This window comes from Eulemur rufifrons, chromosome 8, assembly GCF_041146395.1.
Source record: "Eulemur rufifrons isolate Redbay chromosome 8, OSU_ERuf_1, whole genome shotgun sequence".
Taxonomy (NCBI): Eukaryota; Metazoa; Chordata; class Mammalia; order Primates; family Lemuridae; genus Eulemur; species Eulemur rufifrons.
This window is the reverse complement of record NC_090990.1, coordinates 13044312-13067049: the sequence shown is the minus strand read 5'-3', so window position 1 is coordinate 13067049 and position 22738 is coordinate 13044312. Positions and strand designations below refer to the sequence as shown.

Sequence of the window (22738 nt, the reverse complement as noted above, 5' to 3'; positions counted from 1 at the left end):
GGGCGACGCGGGCGAGTTAGTTGTGGCCACTGCGCCGCGTGTCGAAAGGGAAACTGTCACGGAGTGTCAGGCGATCTCTCAGCTCCCCCAAACCGCTCCCGGACACTCAGCTCCGGACCCGGGCGGGGAAAGAGGCCCCAGCACCAGGGCGGTCACCCGGGCAACCCCGTCTTCCGGTTCGTTCTGTTTCCCCGCATCCGCTTCCGGTCGTGGCGTTGCGCGTCATCGCCCGGCGACCGGATGCGGGTTTCGGGGTGAGGCCGTCCGCGGGGTGCGGTCCCGGGTGGAGGGAGGTGGAGGCGGGGGGTCAGGGACCCTGGCCTTGGCGTCACCATCTGCACCCGGGGTTCGTCGCCGCCATGGAGGGCGGAGGGCGGCCCTCGTTGGGCCAGTTCATCCTCTTGGGCACCAGCTCTGTCGTCACCGCCGTCCTGTACTCCGTGTACCGGCAGAAAGCCCAGGTCTCCCAAGAGCTCAAGGTCAGTGTTGCAGTCCTCGGCCGGGTCATCTCTGCCCGGGTCTTGGGGAGCCCGCGAGTCACCTTGGCCGCCCCACGGTGTGAAACTGTGGAGGAAACAGTCTCTGAGACGTTGTCACCCAGCCAGTAAATAAATGGAGGAGCTAGGATCAGAATTCCGGCTGCTCTGCCCCTTTTCTCCCGAGTCCCTGTCGTTACTCACAATGAATCTTGACTTCATTACTTTGTTCGAAAAATATTTATTGATCACCTGCTTTGCGCCAGGCAGTGAGTAGAACAGACAAAGTCCCTGCCCTCTTGGAGATTCCAATCTAGTGCGACTGGACAGGATAAACGCGCAAATTAGGTGGGATGACAGATGGTGAGAAGTGCTTTAGAGTAAGGCTGGGAAGAGAGGAAATGGAATGCTGGAGAAAGGGCGGTTTGGTATTTTAAATGAGGTGACATTTGAGCAGAGCCCAGGAGATGAGGGGAGTTCTGCAGATATTTAGGGGAAGAGCATTTCAGATGGAGGGAACAGCAAGTGCAGAGACCCGTTTACTTGCCCACTCAGCTGCTGCTTCTACAAACTCTTCTTCTTTATGTTGTAGTTATTTTTAAAATAACACTCTTTTTTGAACCACACTTTACACATTTCCGTCTTGATTTTACTTTCGCTTTGCAGTAATTTTTTGAGGTAGCTAAAATGACAACTAGCCCCAGATTCAGAGAAATCTCAATTTCCTGTTTTACAACTAGTCAGCTTGGAACTGAAACGGGTCTTTTGAATCTGAGGGTAGGATTTTTTTCTGGTGGGCCACATTGCTTTATTGTGAATGTCTGGTCCATAGAAATGGACTTCTTTAGGTCAGAGACAGGGTCTTATTATCTTTCCTTATTCCTCTGGGTTCTAACTTCTGGGTTCTTGCTTGACAAGCGGTAGATGCTCAGTAAATGTTTTTATGTTCATTTTGGCAGAAATTTCACAATATAACAGCTAAGGGCCTAATTTTACATTTGTTTGAAAGATGGATCCCTAAACCTAACTTTTTTATCACATTGTTTTTACTAAGGGTTTAGAAGCCAATGTATGAAATCTCTGCTAGGAAGGGAATTTTGGAATCTGGAAAGAAGTGGGTTATGATGCAATTGGTTTTGTTATGCAGTGGCATTTTAATGAGCCTCCGCACGTTATTCACCTAATTAAATAGTCAAGTTACTCCTGAAGTGGTTGGCTCTAAGTGTAACTGATACTCCACTTTCTGACTCCAAAACAAGTTTGGCTTCAAGTTGGCTGGATGTGGGATTCTTTAAACAGTGAACTCTTGAAGTCCCATCTTTGGGTGACTTTAATAGCTTTGCCAATTAGTTCCTAAATGAGGATGAAATAGCCCCTTCCTGGAAAAAGAGTTGAAATTCCTAATATTTTAGATTCTATTTTCTTGATCAGATGACAAAACTTCCAGAGTAGGGTTTGTGTCTTATCCTGTGTATCTTGCACAGTGATGGGAATGCATATTTTTTGAATGCCTATGTGCCAGCCCTGTGCTAGATTCTTTCACACCTTAAAGTTCATTTGATCCACATAAAAATCCTGTTAGATTGCATTTCCCCATCCCTTACAGTTTTGGAAACTGAGACTCAGATAAATTAAATTGCCCAAAGTCACAATGGATGTGTTGAAGCTTGGTTCAACTTCAGGTCTTTCTGATTATGTTCTCTCTCCTCCTCCTTTTAAAAATTCAAATTGGCCATCCTGTGATGTGTGACTAGCTGTGTGACTTTGGGCAAATCACTTCCCTGAGCCTCGGTTTCCTTATTTGTAACTGATGATAATTACGTCAACTGTATAGAGATGGTATGAGCATTAAATGGGTTTATGGATTTAAAGTGCTTAGCATATTGCCTGGCACATAGCATATCTAAGTGCTTATTTATTCACTAATTTATTCATCAAATATGTATTGAATGCTCATTGTGTGTCAGGCATTGTTCTTAGCACTAGGGGGACAACAGTTAACAAGACGAGCCCTCGTAGAGTTTCATTGTCCAGTGGAGGGAGACAGAAAATAAATGAGTAAACCGTGTTGTTACCACTGTTATTTTTAATATTTTTGCGGTTTAAATGATTAAGAAATTTTGATTGACTTTGTTCCTGTCATTTACTGTGTCATTTCCTTTAAGCAGTAGCTTAAACTCAGAGTGACCTTAAGGTGTCCAGCTCTTTAGAGGTTACTGAATCTGGCATCCTGAAGCTTTGTTGATGGGAATACCCTCAAAGCAGAGATGGTCCTTTGCCCAGTGCCTGGCACATAGATGCTTAGGAGATGAATGTTCGCTTTATTATTTTTCTCTTATTTTTGACACAGCAGTAACAGGCTTAGTTGGTTTCCCAGGTGCAGCAGGTTGGAAACTGAGTGGGAAGGTGCGGGGAGTTAGCTACGCTCCCCGCAAAGAGGTCCTTTTCTCTTTGCTCTGATCAGAGCTCTAAGTTGACTACGCCAGTTTGCAGGGAGTTAGCTAGGCTCCCTGCAAAGAGGTTTTTTCTTCCGATCAGGTCTCTCAGGCAGGGGTCATCGCAAAGGATGAAAAATATAGTAGGAAACAGAAATAAAAGTATAAGTAATGGCAATAATAATACACAGAGCCAAAGATACAGTTTATAAAGTGAAAGTTTATGAAAATAGATAAAGGAGGGTATCCGGATGGAAATATTTTACCCGCATCAAATATTTCCCCGACTGAAACTCCACACAGGTATTATATAGGGTACATACAGGCTCCGGTTGCCAAGGGCAACGGGATTTTGATACTAACAGGCAGTTTGCTTTAGGGTCAAAGTCTCCTAAAAGGCTACTACAGATCCTTTAACTAACTCTAACTAGGGGAACAATGGGTTATAAAATCGTCTTGGGGCAAACTTCTAAGTTTTATGATAAGGCTATTACTTTAGCAACAAACAGAGACATCTTGGCTCTGGTGATTGTGTTCTTGGAGACAGAGATGATCCCAGAAGTCAACATGGGCTGTGCTTTGTGTTAATTACTTTAACCGCATGGTTCCATCTGGGCCCGGCTTGGGCAATAACATATCTATCTGATTAGCTCTCATCTCCAGGGGTCCACCTGTCAGCAGCACCAGCAACCTTTGGTCCTAAGGGAGGCCTGCCTTGTCTTTCAAAACAGGTGAGAACCAAAGGCCCAGTTTACAGCTGTCTCCTTGAGATGCAGCTTCTACTGACCAGCAAGACGCCCTCCTGAGACGAGGCAGCTCTTGAACTAACACATTTATCTTTTCCTTAAGGCAAAGCCTTATTTGACTTCTGAAATCAAATCTTGTCTCCAGAAATACAGGGGGCATTTCTATAATTCAGTATTCTTAGGCTCAACAGGAAGGGGCAAGAGAACTAGTGATTGTTAGAGGAAGATAGCAGCGGAAGTAACTGCGCTCACTTGATTATGAGAGGGAAGAAAGACAAGTTACAGAGTGGAACAGTGTTTGGCGCCAGTGAACAGACTTGTCCTGTTAAGCCGAAGGCACTCCTTTCTTACACAGTGCGGAGCACTGATTCATAAAAGTGTGGTGACGGTAACGCCTACCATTTCTTCTGCTCCTGCCATGTACTACGCAATAATTTAGGTGCTTTATACCTGAAACCTTTGGACCATAACTCTGTGTTGTCAAGAAGAGATTAAATGATGTGCAGTCTACACTATGCAAATTGACCAGTACCTTTTATATTTTCATTAAAAAGTGCTAACATTAAAAGGAGCACAGGTTTTGGTTAACTGGAAAAAGAATGTATGTGGCAATGCCATTCTTCAGTGATGGAAGAGGGCAGAGGCACTGCCTCCACGCCTGTTTATGTGTTAAAACTCCTGGGACACAGCCTTGGGATCGGATTCTCTGTAGTCTCCTTGCTGCCCGATTTCCTCATTCTCTCAACATGAAAAAAGTAAAGAGTCTTTTTCTTTCGCTGCCCTTGAGTTTGATAGAGCATGTCGGTATTCACTGATCAATTTAATATGTTTATTGCATTTAGGGAGCTAAAAGAATCCACTTGGGTGAAGATTTAAAGAGTATTCTCTCAGAAGCTCCAGGAAAATGTGTGCCTTATGCGGTTATTGAAGGTAAGTTTGTGTATTTATAATGGAAAACAACTTCCTTTTTCAAAAGATTGATAAAGAGCATCTTGGCTAACATGAAGTGCCTTTTGTGGTGTTGGGGCCATGGTTCAGAAAATACTTTGGGGTCAGAAAGATCTGCGTTATCGCTGTGTGATCTTGGGGAGGGTTACCAAACCTTTCTGAACCACTGTTGCCTCATCTCTAAAATCATACCTACCTCATGGGGTTGTTAATAAAACTTAAATGATGCGATCCCCATGAAGTGCTTTGCAGAGTGCTCCTAAAATGTAGCTTATGGTGATAAAAATGTCATCATTTTGATGAATTAACATAACTCAAACAAAAAACACATTTTAAATTACCTTAAACGAGAGGGCAGAAAAATTCTTCATATAAAATAATTTGTGTCCACTTAAGGAGCTGTGCGATCTGTTAAAGAAACGCTCAATAGCCAATTTGTGGAAAACTGCAAGGGGGTAATTCAGCGGCTGACACTTCAGGAGCACAAGATGGTGTGGAACCGAACAACCCACCTTTGGTACGTATCCTTTCTCCGCCGGCCGAAACCCTGTCCGTTCAAATGCTGGGGTCCTGGATGTTGCTGCCATGTCTTCAGCTTCTCCTGAGACGAGTTGAAGATGAGTCTCTTAATGCTGACAGTATTCTTGTGTGTGGTCTGTGGCCCTCCTCCATCAGACTCACTAGGCATCTTGTTGAAGTGCAGATTTCTGGGCTTCCTCCCAGACATACAAACCAGAATTTCCATGACAGGGGACTTGGAATCTCTTGATTGTTATGCACACTGAAGTTTGGGAACCACTGATTTATGGATTAGTGATTTCAGTGTTTGTTAAAATAATTTTGTGCCATTACATGGAGTATCATTTTTCCAGTTGATCCTAGTTTTGTTTGAGTTGTTTATTTTGCAGTGGCAAAGGGAAATAAATGGTCCAGGCAGCCTGTGATGGTATTCATTGCCCACTGATACTGCATGAGGACCTAAAAATGGAGCCTCCGTATTATGAGATACTTGGATGATAGTGATTTCCGTTGTCTTCTTCCAGTTACTTCAGACTTTATCCCGTCCTCTGGGCATTTAGGTGATCTCCCTCCCTGCCTGGGTGTTTGATGTTTGCTACTGTTTGTTTTATCTTCAGTTTGCTCATTCTTTTAGGAATGATTATTCAAAGATCATTCACCAGAGAACCAACACGGTGCCCTTCGATCTGGTGCCGCATGAGGATGGCACGGACGTGGCTGTCCGAGTGCTGAAGCCCCTGGACTCAGTGGATCTGGGCCTGGAGACTGTGTATGAGAAGTTCCACCCCTCGATCCAGTCCTTCACCGATGTCATCGGCCACTACATCAGTGGTGAGCGGCCCAAAGGCATCCAGGAGACCGAGGAGATGCTGAAGGTTGGGGCCACCCTCACGGGGGTCGGCGAGCTGGTCCTGGACAACAACTCCGTCCGCCTGCAGCCGCCCAAGCAGGGCATGCAATACTATCTGAGCAGCCAGGACTTTGACAGCCTGCTGCAGAGGCAGGAGTCGAGCGTCAGACTCTGGAAGGTCCTGGCGCTGGTTTTTGGCTTTGCCACGTGTGCTACCCTCTTCTTCATCCTCCGGAAGCAGTATCTGCTGCGGCAGGAGCGGCTGCGCCTCAAGCAGATGCAGGAGGAGTTCCAGGAGCACGAGGCCCAGCTGCTGAGCCGAGCCAAGCCCGAGGACAGGGAGAGTCTGAAGAGCGCCTGTGTCGTGTGTCTGAGCAGCTTTAAGTCCTGCGTCTTTCTGGAGTGTGGGCACGTCTGTTCCTGCAGCGAGTGCTACCGCGCCTTGCCAGAGCCCAAGAGGTGCCCCATCTGCAGGCAGGCGATCAGCCGGGTGATTCCCCTGTACAATAGCTAACGGGTGAAGCCGCACCGTTGGACGCGGAAGCAGCCCCCTCCTTTTTCGGGGATTTTTGTCTCAAGGCCTTTGGAGGAGCGGTGGTGGGGGGAGCTGTTCCCTCCAGGTAAGACTGAGGGAGGGGCAGGGCAGAGACTCTCCAGACCCGCACCTCCCCCAGCGGGATGTTGCCTTTCCAACCAGAGAGGGGACCTCGTCCATACAGAGCATGAGAATCAAAGCCCCACCCTGGGAGGGTGCCGGAGCGTGGTGTCTCTTCCCAGGGACCAGATGAGTGTGTGTGTGGCTGAACACACCTCATCGCTTAAGCACCAAAGCTAGTGATCATCAGCTCTTCCGTTCCTGTGTCTTCTGGTCCTTTCTGGTGAATTGTTGATTCCTGTGGACTTGGGGGAAGACTCGGTCGGAGGGGAGGAAAGGCCGGGCCCTGAGACAACGGACGCCTCCCAGAGCTGCCTCGGAAGGGACCCCATGCAGCTTTCTTCCTTTTGCTCGTACTCTGGGAAAAGGTCTTGATTCAAAATTGTCAGGCTGGACAGGTCACTTGTGTCCCTTACCTGCTTGCCTCCTAAATGTGTGCACGTGTGTGTGGAGGACAAAAGAAAGTGAAATGAGCACATCCGCGTCTGCCCAAACGAATGGGACCCTGGCAGCAGAACGGAGGGAAGTCCCCTGAGGGGCAGTTGGTCACTAAGCCCTCCTGGTGTTGCCACTTAGCCAGGGAGGCCCACTGGCTCTGGTTTGGAACTCCTGCAGCTTGGGAGGGCCGAGGGGTGGCTCTAGTTGTCTGAGGGAGGATGAGCCGCAAAGGCCTCGTCACCGAAGGAAGCAGCGTGGACACCACTCTCCTGGCCTCATGGCTTCGCAGCTGCCTTACAAGGCTTTCACCAAGGAAAAGTAGCCGGCACCCTGAGCACCCAGCCTTTCGGGCCCCCCCCCCCCACCGCCCGCCCATGGCAGCGTTGATGTCCCGTGGGTATAACACGTCGCCTTCCCTGTGTTACCGATCTCTCCTCACCTGTCCTTAGCCTGTGAGTGCAGGACACGCGGGGGATGTCTTTCCTCGCCTCCAAGCAGTCAAGTCTTACGTACAGCTCTTTTCTAGTTCCCTTCCCTGTCTTTAGTCTTCGTCCCCGATCCTCCTTTGTGCGGGGGAGGAGGGGAGCTCTCAGGGGCTGACACGGGTACTATGCAGTGTCCGGTGTGAACAGCACAAATTAAACACGTTGCAACCAAGTGTTAGTCTGTTGCTTTGATAAGAGTTAAGTGGCTAAGCCAAGGCTTCCCCAGAGTGGGATTGAATCTCCGCCGTGACACGGTGGAAACTGGGGACTTTGAGGCCTCTGTTGTCCTCTTCCTCGGCTCTGAGTGGTTTGGGGCTCCCCCAGGTGGCAGGCAGCTTGGTGCTGCCGGGGCTGGGGTGCCTCAGGGAGGATACCTGGGGAGGATCTGGCGGGCCCAAGCGAGGGTCGTCCTGGGCAGCCAGGCCATGGGTCACACCTGGCTGTTCTGAGGCAGTCATCTTTGAAGGAGTCTGTGAACACCAAGGCGGTGAGATTTCACCTGCTGGGAGAATGGGATGGGGGTGGGGCGTTGGGGGCAGCAAGAAGGAAACTAAAGTTGAGTGAATACTGCCGTGTGCCAGGCTCGGTGCCATCTGCTGTTCTGAACTTTAATTCCAAAGTGACTCCATCCTCACAAAACCCCTGCGGGCTGAGTCCCGGTGTCTCCGCTGGACAGACAAGGAAGGAAGCACTGGCTCCCTTCACTGGCTGAGGGCACAGGGCTAGTAAGTGGCAGGTCCAAATTTAAACCCCGCGCTGTTTCCAAAGCTCCTAATCTTTCTGCTCAGCAGTGGTGGGGCCGACGACGGCCCTCTGGCAGGAGCACCGCACAGGTGTGTGCTCCCCAAGCTAGGAGAGGAGAACTGCTGGCCACTCGGGGGAATGGGCAGAAGTGAGAATCCACTTGCCAGTGTTGAGGGGGGAGGACCTGGTTTCACATGAGGTGCCCGGGGGCGGTGGGACGAGAGGGCCCCGATGGGAATGGCCTCTGAGCGCCGTGGGGGCTGCTGCCCCTTTCCGCGTGTCTCTTTGGCAGTGATTTTGTAAGGATTCAGCTTCTAACGAGGATGAATGAACTGCCCAGGGGGATTTGTGTGGTAATCTATCCAAGTTCCGCCCTTGCACAGATTTCCTGAGTAGATCTATCAAAGAGATGAACCAGAAGGGCAGGCAGCCTGCTTTCCCAGCGCACCTCAACGCCGGGGCAAACTCGAATTCTCCCATCTCGCATGTTCTTCTGACCTGAGCTCAGTTCGCCGCCTGGGAGACACGGGGGCAGCACCCAGTCCCTGCCTGCGGAGGCTGGCCTGTCCCCCATGCTGGGTTTGCAGTCCCTGCTTGGTCCTAGCCTGTGAGGACAGAGACTGTCTCATGCTCTATACTCAGCCATCACCTGTGGCAGTTCCCACCTCCCATTTTAGGAGCGTCACATCTCCAGGAGGATCCACTGGGACTAAGGCTGGCACGGGTGGGCAACAGGGGGAAGAGGAGGGAGGAAATCAGTTCTGAACCAACCGTGGGATTGTTGCAAATTATGTCTTCGCTAAGTCAACCCTGTGCTCAGCCACTTTAATCCCAGGCAGACAGTGTCAGGGGGAATCATCTTACATAATCGCTGCTGGGGTTTTGAATGTCCACACTGGGCACTTTATTTGCATTAACGGGAGTGGTCCTACACGGTGGGTATTGTTACTGCCCTTCAATAAATGAGAACAGGGAGGCTCAGGGGGGTTACACTTTGCCTGTGGCCGCACATTGTCACTGGCCAGGCAATGTTAGGCTCTTCACAGGTATCGTTGCTAACACCTAGGGCAAACCAGCAAGGGAGGCCATCTTAGCCTTTTACGAGTATGTGACTAGTTCACAGTCTGATCTGACTATAAAGCCTGCAACCTTTGCTCTGATCACACTAAACCTGGGGGACTAAATAGGAAAGTTGTCCATGCGATAACCGACTATTATCATAAACACATCTTACAAGCTGAGAAGCACCAGTCACTCCTCTAGCTGGTGCTAGTGGTGGAGGGGCTGGAAGGCAGTCTTCAGAACCCTAATTCATCCAGAATTCTAGTGGGAAATTTAAAAAGCAACAAGTCATGGGAAAATTAAAAAGCAAACAACAACAACATGACCAACGAGGCCGATCTTTGACACCCTTTGCAACCCTGATCCTGGGCCACGAAAGGTCGGATCGGGCTGTGGCTCCGGGGCCGATGGGATGCACAAAGGAAGGGCCTGCCAAGTTTAGCATTGTGGGTGGACGTGTATTCACCCAACAAACATTTTCTCAATGTGTATTTTGTGCCTGGAGATACAAGATGGTAAGACAGTCCCTGCCCTCAAAGGGCTCAGAGTTGTGTTCAATGTGTCCCAGTTGTTTGAAAAGGAGTAATCCCTATTTGACAGGGTGGCAGCTCAGTTGCTGGGAATATGTGTGGTTCACAGAATACTGTAGTTGAAAGGGGCCTTTGTGACTGGCCCGGTTAGAGCAGGTTCTGACCATTAGAAATAAACCAACCAAGGGCAGAGAAAATAGACATCACAGAGTCTAGAGTGATCTATTTAAAGCTCCAACCAGCCATGTCCCTCCTCTGCTTCAAGCCCATCTCCAGTCCTGCCACCTGCAGGATCAGGTCCTGGCTCTTCCTGCCTGACCCAGCCCCTTAGCCCTCCCCAAGCTTGTCACACTTGTGACTCCAGTGGCACTGAATGAACTGTTGGGTTTTCTTAAACATGCCATGCTGTTTTCTGCCCTGGCTCATGTGGGTTCCTGCCTCTGGAATCCTGGTCCTTCTTTCTTCCCCTTGCTAATGTCTGCTCACCCTGAAAAACTCAACTCAGCTTTAGGTGTGTCCTCCGGAAAATCTTCCCTGACCCTCCCCATGTAGGCTGGGTTAGGTGTCCCTCCTCTGAGATTCCACAGTACATTCTCATCCCTCTATTCCTGCTCTTGTCCGAGTCTTCGGCACACTTGTTACTACACAGTCAGTAGAGCTCACTTGTGAGGTGTGTGTTTGCATTATATTGTATTTTACTTTAAATAAAAGGAAACTGAGGCCCAGAAGAGTCGAGTATCTTGTCCAAGTACACAAGGGATAGGATTTAAACCCAGTCAGTCTGACTCCAGAGCCCAAGCTCCTAACCACGGAATGGACATGGAATGAATGAGTAAACCCATGAATGAAACAGTAGGTGTGGGTGAAACAGTCCTAGAAGCCTACCTGGAAGAGTTGGTTTTTGGACCATAGATGAGAACCACGTCTTGGTTGTAAGTAGTGAGGGGAGGGCCTTTTTTAGGACCTGTGGGCCAAGATGGATGAATTATAGAGGAGGGACACCATGTCCCTCCAGGACCTATCCAGGGCTTTGAGGACTCCACACAGGAAAGTCCAGGGCTACGTCATCGGATGGTGATAAGCAGTCTGGATTGGGACCCAAAGGCTGGCTTTCTCTCATCCTGGCTGCATTGCTGGGTAATCTTGATCAAGTGATTTAACCTCTCTGGGCCTCAGTGCTGTGTGTGAAAGCAGAGAGTAGGATTAGCAGCTCTCCTGCCCTAGCTCTATTTGGCATCCATGGGATGGGGAGTAGGTGAGGGTCGGGGGCTGGGAACAGTTCTCAGGCTGGCCTGAGAGGTGCAATGTGGCTCCTCTTCAGGCTAGCCGAGTGCCACAGCTCAGGACTGCGTTCTCAGAAAGCTGGAGCTCAGCACATTTTCTCTCTAATTAGATAGCGTTAACTTATCAATTTTGAATGAGATAAGTTTCCATGGATGATGTCCCGAATTGCTCCCCGAAGTGCTCATTAGTCACTTCCCCTGCAGCTGCCTTATTGTTTTCCAGATGCCAGCAAGGGACTTGGCATTTCCCTTCCCTGAGACTGGGGCACGTGAGGCTGAGCCAGTGGCACTGGCGTCAGGCAGAGGGGCTGAGCAGGCCTGGGGAGCCCCAAATCTCCTGCCGGAGTCAACACCTCTCATTGGGGGCCTCAAATCCAGATTCTGCCATCGTTAGGCCATGGCTCTGGAGGGCCTGGTTCTAGTATCTCTATTCCGCAGCTGAACTCAACAAGCATTTATTAAGCACTTAGTGCTCCAGGCACCTTGCACCTGTAACCTGAATGCTCCCTAGGCCTCCTGGGTACAAATGAGGTCATACTATTAATATGGTAATGTACAAATTACCGTAACTGCAGGTTCCCACCCACTCAGAGTCATCCCTAGTTATTTAAGGTGCTTCATGCATTCCCTAGGTATGGGGCGGTGCTCCGTGCATGCTTGCAATAAATTGCTCACCGTCTTCCTATCTTTGTCATACCTTTCTCCAGCCCCAGGACTCACGGTGAGAGCCCTCCTAATGCTGCAGTCTCCACTTCTACCTCCAGGTGGCGCTGCGCCCCTATGGTTGAGGCGGGCCGGAGGACTCAGAGGAGAAACTGAGGTTGTGCTTCCAAGGCCTGTGCGATTTTCTCTCCCCTGAGGGTCTGAGAGCAGAGACCAGCTGAGAACAGCCCAGAAAGGGCAAAGCAGGAATTCTCTCTCTAGTTTCCTCCTTTCTCTGCCTAGCTCACCAGGGAGCTGGCTGCAGATGTGAAAGTTTTGAAAAATCCAGAAAATTCAGGGGGAAAAAAAAAATCCCACATTTCTCCCTCTATAATTTCCCAGGCATTCACATCTTTAAATATACTAACCATAATTTCTTTAAACAAAAACGAGATATGCATAATGCATTGCATGTTCTTAAAATACGCAAATGACTTCACACTGGGAAAGGGTGCTTGAAAAAAATTGCGTGGCATAGATTTTGATTTTTCTCCCCAGAAATTTTTCTCAGTGGGGAAATTCTGCTTCTCCAGCCTGGCCTGCTGTCGGCGCTCCTGGCTCCTGCTGCCTTAGCCTTGCTTCTTACTCCTCTTCCTCCTGTGCGCTCGGCCCCCTCCGCCCGCTTACGTCCCCTTCTGGGTTTCCTCTTGTGTTCTGTCCCTGGCTTTACCTGGAAGTTCTTTCTTTGTCTGCCCTGCTTGTCTCTTGCCTGTGAGCACATGGAAGAGCTCCTTTCTCTGTGTGTGGCTCTGTCCTCCTCTCTGAGGTTTTGTTAGCCTCTCGGATTCTGTTTCTGTGTATTTCGGTCTCTCGCTGTGCATCTTTCTCACCTGTGTCAAGCACCCACCTCCCGGATGAGGTTACTCCCTGCCTGGCCCCTTGTCCAGCCCGGGGCCTGGCAGGGCAGGGCGGGGGGCCTCTGTGACCATGCCATGGTGGCTCCTCAGTCTTCTACTTTCCCTATTACATGGGAAGTGACTTCCCAGGAAGAAGGGACCCTCTGTCCACCCCTGTAGGCCATAGGCGGCCTTGGGCAGTGAGTGGTCCCCTGCTCTCACCTTAATGACTCAACCTGCACCTCGTCTGAGCATCACAATCGCCCTTTGAGGATGATCCTGTCACGCTCATTTTATAGTTGAGAGGAATTCTGGGTCTCTGGGTCAGTGCATAGAGTGACGGCTTCAAGGTCACACAAGTTGGAGGGGTGGAGCTGGGATTGAACTGGTTTACCCTCATTTCACTTGATTCTCACCAGATCCACAGATCAGAGCTGATGTGAGACCTGGTCTTCGTGCTGGTGGCTCTGTCTCCAGTTGGGCAGCTCATCTTCCTCACTGGGGACTCTCTCCTCACCACACAGTGGGACAATATCCCTTCTCTGTCCTGCCAACCTTACCGGGCTGTCATGGACATCAAATACATCATGTCCATCATGTGGGAGAGTGCTCGAATAAAGTGCTCGGGAACCGAAGCATCCAGAAACGTGCACAGCAGCCTTCTTGGTGGGCAGCTGGGCTCAGCGGTTAGTGGCCACATCCCTCTGGTCAGGGTCTGACCCATATTTGGGGGCCTCTGGGAGTTGTTTCTGCCACCTCTGGGCTTAAGGTGTAAAAAGCCCTTCTGTTGTCAAAGAACACTGGGTGAGGGGGAATCCTGTAATGCCATTTATAGGATCCAGCCCTGAGGCCTCCTTCTGAGGGGTGTTTGGGGTTCCAACATCCTCTGGAAATTGTTTACACAATTTGCATCTGGGAAAGAGAATTGTCTCATCAGATTTCCAAAAGGTTCCTCTGCCCATGAGAGGTTTGGACTCTCTAATCGACACCCTCCACCCTGTTTCTATGTCTAGGTTGAGGTGTCCCTGCTTTCCTGAGTCCTGAGTGTCCTCAGGGAGGCAGAGTCACCCAGCAGTGGAGGGCTTGGCCTGGGTCTGACCTGCCGCCTTCCGTCGGCCACGTGGCTTTGGGCTCATCACTCAACTTTTCTGGCCTCTGAGCCCTCATGTGTGAGACAGCGGTGACTCATACCACCTCCTAAGGCCGCCGGGAGTGTGGATATGTGTACTGTGATGGCATGACCCTGGGGCACAGCCAGCTGTCAGTAGTGATTGGGTGGGTGTTGAGTCTGGGCACAGAGGCCAGTGGCTGCCCCTTCTGAACTGTGGGGGGCGGGGCAGCTGTTCCTCAGCCCCCGTTAGCAGCCGCGGTTTGGCTCAGCTCACTGCTCCGGTGCGGTCAGGGGTTCTCCAGTTAGGGAAACTTCAGGCTTCTCGGGGGGAGGGGGCGGGAGGGGAGGGGGGCGGATAGGGGAAACCTGATAGGCCGGGTGAAGTTTCCAGAGCTGGGCTTTGGAGTCAGACTATGTTTCCAAACCTCTGGAGCCTCAGTTTCCCCATTCGTCCACTGGGGCTCTTGCCTTTGCCTGCTTCCCAGGGTCCTGAGGACACTCCCACGGTTGTAAAGGCACGACTGTGCCAGGTCTGTCTGCTGTTTCCTTCTCCCCGCCTGGGTGCCCAGAGCCCCAGCACCTCCCTCCCGCTTGGCCTGGGCCAGGGGTTGTAGACAGAGGTTCCCCCTCAGAGGTCCAAACCCGGAGTCCCAGGCCCCCCTCCCCCAGTCCTCACATACTTTGACATGGCATGACAAGCGCAGCCAGGGGCAGAGTTGGGGCTGGGGGTTGGGGGCCTTACCCCCTCTCATGTCCCGGTGGGATTTCGTCCTAAACTCCTCCCAACTGTCCTCACTGTTTATTGCATTTTCCTGAAGCGTCCTTGTGACTTGCATTTTGTGGGTTGTTGGAGCAATAAAAACTTTAAAAAATAACCCTATGATCTTTTTATTTTATTTATTTTATTTTATTTTAAGAAACACCTCAAACTTCATTTTGGGGGAAAAAAAACACTGTTTATGTTGTGGCTAACTGTGCCCTGTTGGAACCCGTCTCCCTCCATGTGATTCTGAGTGTGACGTGTGGCACTCACAGTGGCAGGAATGTGAGAGTTAGGAGACCTGGGTTCCACCATTCCCTGTCTGGGCCTCAGTTTCCCCAACCATAATTCGAGGGGGTTGGACTAGATGAACTTGAGGAGTGGCTTTCAAACTGAGCCTTGCAGAGGGTTAGGCATTCTTTGGAGACCCTTTGGAGACCAGTGGGGGGTGGAGGCCCCAAATGGTGGGGTTCTGCCCCTAGGACCCCATCGTCTCAGCCTTTATCTAATTTTCATCTATTGAGTTTCCTTGTAAGATTTTATTTGAAGAAAGGGTCTTAGTGATTAAACTCAGAAATTAACACTCCTTGAGGTGTATTGGGGACAGGACTGTGTCTGCCACAAATGTCCCCAGCAAGTGTTTACTGAATGAATGAATGGGTGGATTCTCAGCATTCCTCGATTCTAGCTCTGAGCCACCTCCAGTCAATGAGCTGGTCTCTTACTGCGTGTGTTTGTGCACGTGTGCATGTGTGTTTGTGTGCTTGCGTGTCTGTCTGTGTGTTAGGAGATGGAAGTGGGGTGGGGAGAAAGGCCCTGTCTTTCAAGGAGGTCGGGGAACTGGCTGCACCCAGGTTCCAGTCCCTGAGTTGAGAGGGGCGGTGGTGGTGTGGGTTTTTATCCAGCCCTGGCGCAGAGTTGTGATGCCCTGCTGGGTGGCCACTTAGCCTCTCTGGAGGTGACCAGCTTGACACTGCACTGCATCCTGGCCTTCCCTGCTGACCGTCTAGGGTTTGAGCCAGCCCTGGCAAGGCTGAGCGCTCCCAGCGCTCTGTCTTCACAGGAGCCGGGCTTGGTCAGCCGATGCTCTGCACCTGGGGCTGGAATAGCCACTGCTACTCTCTTCTCTGTGTCTTGCCATCACTGTCCAATGCTGCCATCCGTGCCTCAGTTTCCCCATCTAGATTGGAGGGAGGGAGTGGGAACAAGGGGAGCTGTTGTGTGCCGAGCCTCTATTCCATGCCGGCCCGGCTGGAGCTGATCTTCCCTTTTCCATCCACCAGCTCTAGTGTGGGGCTCAGCACACAGGTGGGCCTTTCGGATACTTATTTCTGATCGTAGAATGTCTGTGTTAAAAGGGCCTGTGGAGATGGTCCAGTCCTGTGGCTCTGAACTCTAGAGTCCTGCGGTTTGGCGAAGGAATTTCAGGTGAGGTTGGAGGGGGCAGCCGAGAGGTAAGTCTCTGGGACCCCCTACCTTTGCTTCAAGCAGGTTTTATCTATTTTAGATTTGGGAGAACTGGTTTTGCAGTTGAAAAGAAGATGCCGTCTTTTCCAGGTTTCCCATTTGGTGACGTAGAGTCAGCAGCCTAGAGACGCAGGTATTCAAAGCCACAAAGAGAGTCAACAGCTAATAATAGCCACTGTATTTATTGAGGACTTACTATGTGCTAGGCATGATGCATGTATGATCTCCTTCCCCAGAATAAACCAGTAGGAACAATTACTATGCTCATTTGACAGATGAGGAAATCGAGGCACAGAGAAATGAAAGGACCACAGGGCTAGGAAATGACAGAGTAAGGATTTGAACTTGACTGCCCCAGACCTACTGCCAGGTTCCTTGCTGGGAGTAGGGAGGGCAGCCCTCACTCCTGCCTTACGTGGTCCCTGCACCTGGATCTGGCATCTTCAACACAGCCCGGGGCATCTGGCTCAGAGCCAGCCCCTTGGCTTTGGGGATGGGCCCAGTAGGAATGGAGTCCCAGGGCATGATGTGTGGCCTCTAGGATGAAAGGATGCCCCACTGAAGGCTGCAAGAAATGGAGGACTGAGTGAGGCTGTTGTCATGACGACAGCTGGGAGGGCAGAGGTGGAGGAATGCCATAGTGATTCACACTTTCCCTAGAACTTCTGTGTGACCTTGGAGACATCACCCAAACTTCAGGCCCTCCTATAAAACAAGGCTTAAGGTCTCAGTGCTGCCTACTTCTGAAGGTTGGTTAAGAAGGAGGCAGAGATGCTTTTCAAACTGTCAAGCACCATGTGCCTGGGAGGGGTGTGTGGTTCGTTAAGGGGGTGGGTACTGATTTGGGAAGGGGGGGGTTCTTCCATCTTTAGTTTTATTTTGAACAAGGCAAGGTACACATAACAGATGGTGTGGGCCTGGCGTGGTGGCTCACGCCTGTAATCCTAGCACTCTGGGAGGCCAAGGTGGGAGGCTTACTTGAGGTCAGGAGTTCAAGACCAGCCTGAGCAAGAGCGAGACCCCTGTCTCTACTAAAAATGGAAAGAGATTGGCCAGGCAACTAAAAATAGAAAAAATTAGCTGGGCGTGGTGGTGTGCACCTGTAGTCCCAGCTACTCGGGAGGCTGAGGCAGGAGGATCGCTTGAGCCCAGGAGTTTGAGGTTGCTGTGAGCTAGGCTGATGCCATGACACTCTAGCCCAGGCAGCAGAGCAAGACTCTTGTCTCAAAAAATAAATAAATAAAAATAATTAAATAAAAGCAGATGGGGTGTATAACCGGCTTCTCTTCTCACTCTTACTTGCTGTGTGAACAGGGGCTCACCAGGCCTCTCTGTGTCTTTCTGCTTAGCTTCTGTGCAGTGGGACTGTGGTAGGTGCTCACCATGTAGATTGCTTTGTACCTCTCAGCAGGGAGGAAGGAGCCAGGTGAAGGTGAGATGAGTTGGGGCAGTCCCCCTGCATGCTGTCACACTTCAGGGAGTCCCCTACAGGCACGAGGAATCACAGCTGGGAAGAATGGCTTTTCCTGGCCCTGTGACTAACCTGTGACCTTGGGCAAGTCACTTATCCTTTCTGCTACATCAGTTAAACAGGAATGCAACGTCTCCTCTTTCTACCTCAAAAGGTATTTATTTTGAGAAGCAAGGTCAATAATGGATGTGAAAATGCTTTGGGAGAAACATAGAAAGCATGATATAAATATAAGAGCTTCTTGTAACTTTATCATCCTGCTTGTTATGCTTTTGTTTCGCCTCTTAGCACTTGGCCTCAAAGCTAAGCTCAAAGCAGGCACTCAGGGAAGCCCTAATGAATGGAGACAGGTGGCTGGCGGGCAGAGCAAAAGCAGTCTGGAGGCCTGCTGCTCCTGCCACTGACAAGCTGTGGGATTTGGGGCTGGTCCCCCATCCCCTGGGCTTGTTTCCCCATATGGAAATGAGGGGGTTGGGTTAGGTAATCTCTAAGGACCCTCTCAGCTCTGAAGAAATGGGAATGAAGGAAGTGCTACTGTTCTTTCTTACTTAAGTCATTTCTCAAATGTTTATTGCACGTTCACTCTCAGACTGAGCTGATTTCATTTTGCTCTCATTAACTGTCCTGCAAGGTACACGGTGGCCGGCCAGCCACATGCCCGGTTTTATCACTGAGATGATGGAAGTCCAGTGAGAAGAGAGGCGATTTGCTCAAAGTCACACAGCTAGCAAATGACAGGCCAGGGATTCACACCCAGGCCTGAGTGCAACAGTCGTGCTTATCCAGTCTACCACACTGCCTCAGTCTCCCGTTTCTCAGCGCAGTTCCTCCTGTTTCCCCCAAGGGGTCTGGCTTAGCCCTTTTACACAGTTTGGGGAGAGGGCTGGGCTGACCCCTCTGCCAGATGTTATGACACTAAAACCCTCCCCCTTCCCCTCCAGTCCCACCCGCCAGAGTCTTAGATCTGAGGGAGGGTGAACCTGACAGTGCCCTTCGCTGTTAATGGGACCACTTGCAGGGCAGCAGGTTGAGCCAAGGTGAGACTCACTTGGGCGACCTGGACGTGCCTCCTAGCCTCGTCTCTAGCAGGTTGCATGACCTTGGGAGGGCGGCCACTTTCTGGTCAGCCCCGCTCTGCCGAGCAAAACCCATCTCCATGGGGAGAGCAGGTGCTGCTGGCTCCGGGCAGGGATAACGAGCGCTCCTCACGCACCTTGCCCCCTCGGAGTTACCGTCTGCTCTGCAGATGCGCCTCCAGGCCACTGGGGCTGCCCCAGTCTCCCTCCCGGGACCGGGGAGCCCGCGCCTCGGCTCAGAGGCCGCAGTCTCTCCCCAGGGCTCACGGCTGTTGCTGGAAGGGAGGTCCCCGAGGGCAGAGGGCGGCAGGCCCCAGACGTCCCCGGCGGAGCCTGAGGGCGGCGGGAGCGGGGCATCCCGGGCGAGCCCGAGTAGAGAGGCGCTCCCCTTCCCTGCGGAAGGCGGGGCTGCCCCTTCGCTCCCCCCATCCTCCCCTCCCTGGGGCCCCGCGGAGCTGGAGTCCAGCGCTGCTGGGCGGGGGTGGGGTGAGTGTGCAGCCCCAGCGGCGGGGCCCTGAGGGCCCGAAGTGGGGATCACGTATGGCGGGGGTGGGAGAAGGGGCTCCCGGTTTGCAGCCGGCGAGGGAGGCGGGATCCGTGGGTCGCCCTGGTGCCCTCCGACCTTTTGCCCCCGCATCTGGCCTCCAGCGAGGTCAGCATCCGTCCGGGCCCCCCACCCCGGAACCCACACTCCCCGGATCCCGTCGGGAGGCAGATCCGGCGCCCCCGGCTCGGGCCCGGTAAACACCCCGCGGGGGGGTGGCGGGGGAGGCGCCCGGAGGCGGCCGGGCGGGCGGGATCGCGGGTGCTGGGGGCGGGGGCAGGAAGCGAGCCGCGGCCCGGGCCGGCTGGCGCGGCCCCGTGACGTCGCTCGGCTCGCAGGGATCTCTCCCCGCGGCCGCGGGTCCCCTCCTCCCCGCCCTCCTCCCGCCCTCCTCCCCGCGCCTCGCCTCGCGCCGCGGCCGGCATTTCTCGCTCGCAGCTCGCTCGCGGGCTGGCTCCTCTGTCCCTGCCTCCCTCTCCCCCCGCTCCTTCTCCCCTCCTTCCCTCTCCCACCCTCTGTCTCTCCCTCCCGCTCCTTTCCCTCCTCGAATCGCTCCCCTCCGTCTCTCCGATCTAGATCCAGTCTCCCCCTTTCTTCTTTCTTCCTCTCTCCTTCCTCTCCCCCTCTCCCCGTCTCCTTCCTCCGTTTCCCCTGCCTCCCTCTCAGGCTGTTTTCGCCCCGTCTCCCTCTCGGTTTCTCCCCCACCCCGCCGGGTTTCCTCCCCCCGGCGCCCTCCCTCCTCCCTCGCTCCCCTCCCCCTCCGCCCCTCGCCGCCCGGCGGCTCGCAGCTCCCCAGTCAGCCTCTCCGAACTAGCGCCGCCGCCCGCACCCGCGGCAGGACCGGCTCGCCCGGCTCCCCGGGGTGCGCCCTCCTCGGTCCCGCGCCCTCCGGGCTCGCAGGGACACCCTCCTCCCTCCCGGCTCGCGGCCCCGCCCGGCCCGGCCCCCGCCCAGCGCTCGAGCGCGCCGAGGATGTGAGTCCTGCTCGCCTCTGCCCGAGCAGCAGCCACTCGCGCGCGGAGCCGGAGCGCAGCGCAGCCGCGGGCGCTCGCCGGGTCGCTCGCGCGGGCGGCGCGCTCTTGCCCTAGCGGTGTCCCCCGGCCCCTCGCCGGCGCCACCGCCGCAGCAGCCCGCGGGCGGTCCCCGGCCGGCCGCCCCCGGCCCCAGCGCCGCTGACCCTGTCCGCCGCGGGCGGGGACGCGGGCGGAGGAGGTGCCGCCGCGGAGCCCCCGGACGCGACCATGTCGGAGGTGCTGCCCTACGGCGACGAGAAGCTGAGCCCCTACGGCGACGGCGGCGACGTGGGCCAGATCTTCTCCTGCCGCCTGCAGGACACCAACAACTTCTTCGGCGCCGGGCAGAACAAGCGGCCGCCCAAGCTGGGCCAGATCGGCAGGAGCAAGCGGGGTGAGTTCGCGGCCCCCTTTCCTGACACCGGGTTTCTTCCGTGCGGCAGCCTGGACAAGGGTTGCAGGGGATCTCCTACCCGCAGGAGCCAGTTCGGACCTTATGAAATCCCCTCCCGCAGAATTGGGGGATCCCGCAGTGCGGGTCCGGCTGGGGCGGGCCACAGGGAGCGCGTCCCCTCGGCCTGATCCCCTTTGGGGTCACCCTGGGGGCGTGGCAGCTTCTAGCTGCAGCGGGGGTTGAAGGGTTATACTCGGTTCCCCACCCGCTCCAAAGTTTGCTTTTTGATTTCCACCTCCCCCCTCCCCGTTTTGCGCAGTGTAGTCGCAGCTGCTCTCGCTCTACAACTCGGGAGTGGGGGCCCCAGGTCTCCCCTATGGACGGCGTGGCGACCTCCGGGGGGAGGATCCCATTCCTGCCTGGAAGGCGAGGGGCGCTCGGGTCTCACGGGCTTTTCATTGTTACTTGGCGGGGGAGGGGGGGTTGCCAAGCCAGGGCGATCGGCGTGAGAGCTGGAAAAGCCCCGGAGAGGCTGAGAGGCTCCGAGAGGGACTCCAGAGGCGCAGGGACAATGAGGGAGATCGACGGCTGCCGAGAGAGACTGAGACGCAGAGAGGGAGGGGAGGGGGTGCGCGGGAGACCGGGGGAGGCAGAGACAGCGAGACAAAGCTCCAGAGAGGGAGCTGGAGCGGGAGGACAGCGAGCCAGGACGCAAGTCTGGGGAGGACAGACAAGCCGTAACAATAGGGGCGACTCGCCCCCCAGGCAGAGAGATCCGGAGACCTCGACCGGACACCGTCGCGCCGAGGGACTGATGGAGGGACTGAGAAAGGCGAGGCTAGGTAGAGTCGGTGAGAGACGCGGAGGAGAGGGCAAGAGGCAGAGTCCCCGGCAGGCAGCGAAGGGATGACCGACCTCTCTGGCACCGTGGGGAGCGCGGTGCGGCCGAGTCCGCCGGCCCGCGGCGCGGGGAGAGAGTGCAGGAGACGGGCGCCCGCCCAGGCCAGGCCCAATCCCTCCACCGGCTGCGCCGTGGGAACCCGCCTCGGCATCGCCTCCTGGCTGCCGGCACCAACGCGCCCAGCCTTGGCCACCTGCGCTGCGCTCGGGATTCCCGGGGGGGCCCAGGGACCCGGAAACTTCGGCACTCTCTCGTCTCCTTTCGCAGCCTTGGACCCTTCTTTCTAAATCAGTGCGCCCGGTGGGGAGAGGACCCGGCCAGTGCGCGCGCTGGCTGCAGCCCGGGCGGCTGGTGTTGCGCCCTCCCTGCTTTTCTCAGACTCGAGCGGGGACGCAGGCTAGGGGATAGGGGGTGGGGTGGTTCGGAGGGAAGCAGCGAAGGGACCCCTGGCAGGGGCAGAGGAGGTTGGGGCTGTTTCACCGTGCAGTGGGCCCTCCTCCCTCGCCCTCTTCCCCCTCCCCCTGCTCCCCCCCTCCACTCTCGGTCCCCGCTGGGCAAAGGGTGACGGGAAACGTCGGAGACCCCTGGCTGGGCCCAAGCGCGCTCACCTCTCTTCCCCCCGCTTTCTTGCAGTTGTTATTGAAGATGATAGGATTGATGACGTGCTGAAAAATATGAGCGACAAGGCACCTCCCGGTGTCTAACTCCCTCAAAGACAATGAGTTAAGAACGGCGATAACAGTTACTGGCAAAAAGCATGAAATGAGAAAGCACTTTGAAATTTATTACTAGCTTGCTACCCACGATGAAATCAACAACCTGTATCTGGTGTCAGGCCGGGAGTCAGATGAGGCGTGAGGAGGAGGAGGAGGTGGAGGAGGCGGCGAAGGCTCTGGGCTCCTCTGCAAAAATAAAAATAAAAAAATAAATAAAATTTTAAAAATAATAAAAAATCACTATATACACACATATAAACAAATAAAAAAAGAAGTCTCAGTTGCAGCTATTTGTCAAAATTAATATCCATTTCCTTTTATATACGGTGAATATTGCGCAATTATAGATCTGGATTTTGAACCACTTAATGAAGCGGCAACACCGGGTGTTTTGAGGTGTTGGCATTCTTCGCTGATTTGGCTGTTTCCAATGTTTACATTATTTAATCTTGCAAAAATGATTCTGTGCACTTGGATGTGAAATGCTGTCCAGTTTTTTTTTTATGTTGTTATCCCTGGATGTACAAAAATTCAGAAAATGATCTCTGTAGATAATTCTGTTTTATTTTGGTCATC

At 53.4% G+C, this 22738-nt stretch overlaps 2 protein-coding genes across 2 annotated transcripts; both read left to right on the top strand.

Moving 5' to 3' along the window:
* Nucleotides 1-259: 259 nt before the first annotated feature.
* Nucleotides 260-7724, top strand: MUL1 (mitochondrial E3 ubiquitin protein ligase 1). The gene is made up of 4 exons (XM_069477421.1): nt 260-479; nt 4500-4587; nt 5002-5122; nt 5759-7724. Exons 1-4 carry the CDS (start codon nt 360-362, stop codon nt 6486-6488), a joined length of 1059 nt encoding a protein of 352 aa, XP_069333522.1. The 5' UTR covers nt 260-359; the 3' UTR covers nt 6489-7724.
* Nucleotides 7725-19550: 11826 nt separating this feature from the next.
* On the top strand, nt 19551-22209 carry CAMK2N1 (calcium/calmodulin dependent protein kinase II inhibitor 1). Its single transcript, XM_069477420.1, has 2 exons — nt 19551-20545; nt 22080-22209. Exons 1-2 carry the CDS (start codon nt 20380-20382, stop codon nt 22148-22150), a joined length of 237 nt encoding a protein of 78 aa, XP_069333521.1. The 5' UTR covers nt 19551-20379; the 3' UTR covers nt 22151-22209.
* The last annotated feature ends 529 nt before the right edge of the window (nt 22210-22738 follow it).

Bases quoted from the DNA above. Each gene is read 5' to 3' on its own strand.
- CAMK2N1 (XM_069477420.1), top strand. From the start codon at position 20,380: ATGTCGGAGGTGCTGCCCTACGGCGACGAGAAGCTGAGCCCCTACGGC. The intron at 20,546-22,079 runs GTGAGTTCGCGG...GCTTTCTTGCAG, and splicing joins GATCGGCAGGAGCAAGCGGG to TTGTTATTGAAGATGATAGG.
- MUL1 (XM_069477421.1), top strand. From the start codon at position 360: ATGGAGGGCGGAGGGCGGCCCTCGTTGGGCCAGTTCATCCTCTTGGGC. The intron at 480-4,499 runs GTCAGTGTTGCA...TATTGCATTTAG, and splicing joins AGGTCTCCCAAGAGCTCAAG to GGAGCTAAAAGAATCCACTT. The intron at 4,588-5,001 runs GTAAGTTTGTGT...TGTCCACTTAAG, and splicing joins GCCTTATGCGGTTATTGAAG to GAGCTGTGCGATCTGTTAAA.